The following is a 7,781-nucleotide window of genomic DNA, read 5'->3' as shown; positions in this document are numbered from 1 at the left end:
AGGAAGCAACACGCCACCTCAACGCTGTGAGTAGTAGCACCTATGTATGTTATGCAATCACGTCAATGTTTCAAGTGCATGTAAATCGATTATGTTAATGTCTCAAGCATGTAATGTACTTATGCATGTTTATGCATATTTAAGATATGTTAATGTTAAAGCATGTAAGGAAAAGTATTTACAAGGGCTATATGCCATTTTCAAGGACCATATGCCACAAGTTTCAAGTGCACTTTCAAGGGCCTCGTGCCATATGTTCAAGGGCCTCGTGCCATATGTTCAAGGGCCTCGTGCCGTATGTTCAAGGGCTTCGTGCCATCATGTTTCAAGGGCTTATAGCCACATGTTCATATCACAGGATTAGGCCTAGGGCCAGTATGAACTAAATGCAGAATCAGATAAACCAAGTGCACGCTGCATCTTTTATGTGTTGATGCATTTAAAGTTCAAATTAGACGTCGTTCATTATGTATTACTATTCATTGAGCCCGGCTCACTCTCTATTATGTCTGTTTCTGTAGGTCATGAGCCAGGGAGTCAATCCTAACTGGACGCTATCCCTTTTGTCACCCGTTACATGTCCAGACACCATACCAGCCCTTTTGTTTTTGTGAAGCTGCTAGGATATGGCTTTACTTTTGAGAACCATCCACGGATGTTGTACATAACTTTTCTATTCCTTTTGTTATGCCCAATTATCGGGCCAGGACTGTAAATATATATGTTGTACACGATATCCAGGGATATAGTTTTAAACTTTATCCGCTTTTGATGGCGTATGTAATGCATAAGATCCTGGCATATTAGAAGTAGCTCAATGGAGTATGCTTGTATTTATGTTAAATTTTTATTTTATGCTTCCGATAAGGCCCCGTACGGTGTGTACATCAGTTTTTATGTCAGTTTTTGCTTAGGTCATGCCCAAACCTTTAGGGGCGGGTTTCTGGGTTGTGACAGTGGTATCAGAGCACGAGTTGCTATCTCACACACGAATCCATTGAGCTGTAGGGTGTCTAGAAAGGATTTAGGCCTCATGCATGACATCCTAAAAATGTAAGACAAGTGCGATGGCAACATTAAGTGTACTCTGATAATACTAACCATGTAGCATTATGTCAATAGTATTTAAATTGATTGTTGTGTAGATCATGGTGAGAACGAGGACCGAAGATATAGAAGATGCCACCTTAGCACGACTGGATAGGATGGAAAGGATGCTTATGGAAATGGCAGAGACTTTACGGCAACAACAGCAACAGCCTCGCCAACAACCGCCACCACCACCAGTACCCCCACCTGTAGTGCAAGATTTTCACGCGGAAGACCGAACTATCACTCTCACTAAGGAGTTTAAAAAGATGAAACCGCCAACCTTCAAAGGAGGAATAGAACCGATGAAAGCTGAGGCTTGGGTATTGGGCATAGAGAAGTTATTTGAAGTCTTTCCCTGCACCGAAGCTCAAAAGGTACAACTAGCTGCCTTCACTCTTGAGGACGAGGCACGGAGGTGGTGGATGCTAACGAGAACAATCCATCCAGAGTTAATATGGGACAGATTTTTGGGGCTGTTTTATGATAAATATTTTCCCCAAAGCATGCGGGACAAAAAGGTGACTGAATTTGAAATGCTCAGACAAGGGAACAAGACTGTTGCTAAATATGAGGCCCAATTTGCAGAGTTAGCCCGGTTTGCACCGCATATGGTGGACACGGACTATAAGAAGGCACGAAAATTTGAAGGGGGCTTACGGGGTGCTATCTTGGATCGAGTTAATATGTTAAAGTTGCCTACCTACGTAGATGTGCTGGAGAGGGCTGTTATAACAGAAGGAAACCTTGCTGCTCAGAACCGGATTGCCGAATGGAAAGGAAAAAGGCAAAATAATCAATGGTCAAAGGGAGCGGCTACTCCACCAAACAAGAAACAAAACTCAGGGACTTCAAATACTTTTGCCCCTAATCAGGGTACGATTCCTGTTTGTTCGGAATGTGGAAAGAGGCATCATGGGATATGCCAATGGAAGTCTGGAGCCTGTTATCAGTGCGGCAAAACGGGTCATTTGATAAAGGATTGCCCCCAGAGGAGTCAACGAAATGGTAACAGGGCTGCTACTAGCTCAGCAGGGTCTACACCAACTACAAACACCAAGGCACCGGTCAAACCTAACAACAATAAAGATATAGCGAGACAAGGCAGAGTGTTTGCATTGGTTCCAAGAGATGTGCAGAATGCAGCAACAGTGGTGTCAGGTACATTTATGGTTCACGGTCATTCTGCTTCTATCTTATTTGACTCTGGCTCTACTCATTCCTTTGTGTCAAAATTATTTGCACAAAACTTAGATAAAACCAAAGAAACGTTGTCTTATATGTTATGTGTATCTTCACCTATGGGAGATTCTGTGCTTTGTGCTTCTGTTTATTGTGGTTGCGAACTCGAGCTTGGGGATGTCCGGGTTTATGCCAATCTGTTACCTCTCGACATGACTTATTTTGATATTATTCTGGGAATGGATTGGTTGGGTGAATATGGTGCAACGATAGATTGTCTAACTAAACGAGTCAGTTTCCACCCTCCGGGACAAGTAGAGTCTACCTTACAAGGGCATGGCATAATTTCTCCACCTTATTTGATCTCGGCAGCAAAGGCATGTAAATTAATTCAAAAAGGGTGTCAGGGGTATTTATGCAGTGTTTTGGAGGGACAAGTAGTGAATGGAACTGTTGACATGATCCCAATTGTGTGTGAATTTCCGGACGTCTTTCCTGAAGAATTACCAAGGCAGTTGATAAACCGTGAAATTGAGTTTACCATTGAAGTAGCTCTGGGAACTCAACCCATTTCAAAGACTCCGTATAGAATGTCGCCAGTTGAGATGAAGGAATTGAAAATGCAGTTGCAGGATTTATTGGACAAGGGGTTCATCCGTCCGAGTGTGTCTCCGTAGGGTGCACCAGTTCTATTTGTAAAGAAGAAGGATGGAACACTCCGGCTTTGTATTGACTATAGGGAACTTAATAAAGTCACAATCAAAAATAAGTATCTATTACCAAGGATTGACGACCTATTTGACCAGCTGCAGGGGGCACAAGTCTTTTCCAAGATTGATCTACGGTCTGGGTACCATCAATTAAAGGTCAAGGCTGATGATGTTGAGAAGACAGCTTTTCGAACCCGGTACGGTCATTATGAATTTTTGGTTATGCCATTTGGAGTTACTAACGCGCCAGCAGCTTTCATGGATTTGATGAACCGTGTTTTCAAGCCCTATTTGGATGACTTTGTAGTGGTCTTTATTGACGATATTCTCATCTATTCGAAAAATGCAGATGCTCACGAGCATCATCTTCGAGTGATCCTTCAAACCCTCCAGGAAAAGAAATTGTACGCAAAACTGAAGAAATGTGAATTCTGGCTACTCGAGGTGGCATTTCTGGGGCATATCATCACAAAGGAAGGAGTTTCTGTTGATCCACACAAGATTGAGGCAATCGTAAATTGGCCAACTCCTACTGATGTGACTGAGGTGCGTAGTTTTATGGGGTTAGCTGGTTATTACAGAAGATTTGTCCAAGATTTTTCTAAAATTGCTGTGCCACTTACACAACTAATACGAAAGGGAGTCGCATTTGAATGGTCAGAGGAACGAGAATCTGCTTTGAAGACAAGGTTGACAACAGCACCAGTTTTGGCCTTACCATCTGGTGCAGAAGGATTTGTAATCTACAGTGACGCTTCGCACAAAGGGCTTGGTTGCGTACTTATGCAAAACGGAAGAGTCATCGCCTATGCATCTAGACAGCTGAAACTCCATGAGAAGAATTATCCCACGCATGATCTGGAGCTAGCAGCAGTAGTCTTTGCTTTAAAGATATGGAGACATTATTTGTATGGTAGCACCTGTGAGGTATACACGGATCATAAAAGTCTCAAGTATCTTTTTACTCAGAAAGAATTAAATATGCGGCAACGACGGTGGTTGGAACTTTTGAAAGATTATGACCTGAAGATTCATTATCATCCTGGTAAAGCCAACACATATGCAGATGCGCTCAGTCGAAAAAATATGGGGATTTCAGCAGATATGGCGAGTATGGTTACAGGACAAAAGGACTTGGCAATTGAATTGGATAAGGAAGAATTGAACCTTGTGTTTCATGGTCAAAAAGCCCTAATAGTAGCGATAGTAGCACAACCAACCTTACTTGAAGAGATTAAAGTGCACCAAATAGAAGATGAAACTTTGAGGAAAATATATGATGAGATCGAAACAAAACCAAAACCGGGATTCGGTGTGGTAGATTCAGTGCTCAAATTTCAAAACCGACTATGTGTTCCCAATGTGATGAGTCTTAAACAAAAATTGATGGAAGACGCGCATACCTCAAGGTTCTCAATGCATCCAGGGAGTACTAAAATGTACCGAGATTTAAAACAGAATTTCTGGTGGCCAAGTATGAAGAAGGAGATTGCGGAGTTTGTTTCTAAGTGTTTGCAATGCCAACAAGTAAAAGCGAAACATCAAAGACCTGCCGGATTATTGCAACCTCTTCCCATCCCAGAATGGAAATGGGAACATTTGACCATGGATTTTGTTATGGGGTTGCCACGGACTCCTCGAGGTATGAATTCAATCTGGGTCGTTGTGGACCGATTAACTAAATCCGCCCACTTTCTGCCAGTAAAAACTCAGTATAATGCAGATAAATTAGCAGGGATTTATGTAAATGAAATTGTAAGGCTTCATGGTGTTCCGGTCTCAATTGTGTCAGACAGAGATCCTAAGTTTGTTTCTAGATTCTGGCAAAGCTTACAGGAAGCAATGGGTACAGAATTAAAGTTCAGCACGGCTTTCCACCCTCAGACCGACGGTCAATCCGAGAGGACGATACAGACCCTTGAGGATATGCTCCGAATGTGTGTACTAGATTTTCAAGACAATTGGGAAACCCATCTCCCGTTGATAGAATTTGCGTATAATAATAGTTACCATTCGAGCATAGACATGGCACCCTATGAAGCTTTGTATGGAAGACCATGCCGTTCTCCCGTGTGCTGGGCTGAAGTTGGAGATAGATCCTTATTAGGGCCTGAAATTGTTCAGTTGACCACTGAAAAAGTTCATGTTATTCGGGAAAGGTTGAAAACTGCTCAAAGTCGGCAGAAAAGCTATGCTGATAACCGACGGCGAGATTTGGAATTTGATGTGGATAGCTATGTTTTCGTGAAAGTCACTCAGATGAAAGGACACCCAAGATTCGGAAAAAAAGGTAAGTTGACACCCCGGTATGTCGGTCCTTTTCAAATTCTGGAAAAAGTGGGTCCGGTAGCTTACCGAGTTGACCTTCCACCACATATGAGTCAAGTGCATAACGTGTTTCATGTCTCTATGCTTCGTGGGTACCTTCCGGATCCGTCACATGTTATTGACTACCATCAAATTGAGTTGAATGACAAGTTGATTTATGAGGAAAAACCAATTCGCATTCTGGACCGACAAGTAAAACAACTACGAACCCGTGAGATTCCAATGGTAAAAGTTGAGTGGCAAGAACATTACGGAATCGACGCAACATGGGAAAGAGAGGAAGAAATGCAACATCAATACCCACACCTGTTCCAACCCTGAGGTAACTCAAGTTTGGAGGACCAAACTTATTTAAGGAGGGGAGAGTGTAATAACCCGACCCTCGCACATGATTTCTGTTATATTCTGAGTCCTCGATTGATACTTTTAAATGCTTACTGTGTAGTTCCGTGAAAAACTATGATTAAGGAAGTGAAATCCACGTCTATGAATGTCTATCTGTCTCACAAGGAAACTATCTGTCACCATTAACACGTTTGAATTAGAAATTGGAAGCCTTAACAACTTAATTAGCTGAAATTGATTATATATCTGTGATCAGCATAATTTTTAAGTAATATTAAGCATGTTAGCGAAATTTTGATTTTGGAATGATTGAACGATTCACTTTTGTCCTATATGCCTTACTTATAAATGGATATATATATATATATATATATCTCTAAGACTTAATAACCTTGATCAAACAAACGTGAACACCATTTTGGGGGAGAAAAGAAGAGAAAGTGAAGAAGAGAAATTGGGGGAGAAGGGATTCAACAAGAAAGCTTGACCAATTGTTAGAGGTGTAGAATTAAATTCAAGGTAAGCTCAAGTTCTTCTTATTATGGTCATTTGGAGTTGTAATTGATGTGTATGTTTGATTCATGTCTAGTTCATGCTTGGTTAATGACGGTTTCTCTCAATTGGTTGCTTAGGCATCTATATTGGGTGTGGTATGAAATTATACTTCAATCTATGGTTTTCTATCATCACTTCATGGAATTATGCATATATCATGTGTTATGTTTCAAGGATATGAAGAACTTGAATCCAAGAATGGAATTAGAGAGAGAGATGGCTTGTTGAAGCTCCTAATCTTGCTTATTTTATGATACTCAAGGTAGAATCCATGTTATAGTACTGTTAGGTGGGAATATTGCATTAACCTAACCTTGGGTTGCATGTAAAAATGGAGTGAATACCAGGTTGGGACTCGAATGGAGGTTCAGAATTTGCAGAATCCGCTTGGTCCGCTCGAGCGGCGGAAAGCCCGCTCGAGCGGCGGAAAGCCCGCTCGAGCGGCGGAAAGCCCGCTCGAGCGGGAAAAACCACCTCTCAGCAGTTTTGTGCAATTTACAGTCCGCTCGAGCGGCCAAAGTGACACTCGAGCGGGGGACTCATTTTCAGGAAAATTAAATGTTTGTTCAGTTTTGAGTGCTTGCTTCTCTGGTATTTTTAGAATATTTTACAGATGATTTTAAAATGGTTGTAAATGCATGCAAGGTGTAAGACTCAGGAAATGCGTTAAAACAAAAAGAAACTAACGTATTAATTGTGTGCAGGGTACATTCCAGGAGGAAGCAACATGCCACCTCAACGCTGTGAGTAGTAGCACCTATGTATGTTATGCAATCACGTCAATGTTTCAAGTGCATGTAATCGATTATGTTAATGTCTCAAGCATGTAATGTACTTATGCATGTTTATGCATGTTTAAGATATGTTAATGTTAAAGCATGTAAGGAAAAGTATTTACAAGGGCTATATGCCATTTTCAAGGGCCATGTGCCACAAGTTTCAAGTGCACTTTCAAGGGCCTCGTGCCATATGTTCAAGGGCCTCGTGCCGTATGTTCGAGGGCTTCGTGCCATCATGTTTCAAGGGCTTATAGCCACATGTTCATATCACAGGATTAGGCCTAGGGCCAGTATGAACTAAATGCAGAATCAGATAAACCAAGTGCACGCTGCATCTTTTATGTGTTGGTGTATTTAAAGTTCAAATTAGACGTCGTTCATTATGTATTATTATTCATTGATCCCGGCTCACTCTCTATTATGTCTGTTTCTGTAGGTCATGAGCCAGGGAGTCAATCCTAACTGGACGCTGTCCCTTTTATCACCCTTTACATGTCCAGACACCATACCAGCCCTTTTGTTTTTGTGAAGCTGCTAGGATATGGGTTTACTTTTGAGAACCATCCACGGATGTTGTATATAACTTTTTTATTCCTTTTGTTATGCCCAATTATCGGGCCAGGACTGTAAATATATATGTTGTACACGATATCCAGGGATATAGTTTTAAACTTTATCCGCTTTTGATGGCGTATGTAATGCATGAGATCCTGGCATATTAGAAGTAGCTCAATGGAGTACGCTTGTATTTATGTTAAATTTTTATTTTATGCTTCCGATAAGGCCCCGTACG

At 41.4% G+C, this 7,781-nt stretch overlaps 1 protein-coding gene across 1 annotated transcript; it reads left to right on the top strand.

Annotated features, from left to right (window-relative positions):
- The first annotated feature begins 1,148 nt into the window (after positions 1–1,148).
- LOC145800519 (uncharacterized) lies at positions 1,149–5,630 on the top strand. Its single transcript, XM_082890206.1, has 3 exons — positions 1,149–2,920; positions 3,331–3,385; positions 3,621–5,630. The coding sequence occupies exons 1-3, from the start codon at positions 1,149–1,151 to the stop codon at positions 5,628–5,630; spliced, it is 3,837 nt and encodes a 1,278-aa protein (XP_082746332.1).
- Positions 5,631–7,781: the final 2,151 nt, after the last annotated feature.

The sequence above is a fragment of the Camellia sinensis genome, chromosome 10 (genome assembly GCF_055761805.1).
Source record: "Camellia sinensis isolate YWXY chromosome 10, ASM5576180v1, whole genome shotgun sequence".
NCBI classification, from domain to species: domain Eukaryota; kingdom Viridiplantae; phylum Streptophyta; class Magnoliopsida; order Ericales; family Theaceae; genus Camellia; species Camellia sinensis.
Note: the sequence above shows the minus strand (reverse complement) of the source record. Positions and strands in the feature narration are given on the sequence as shown.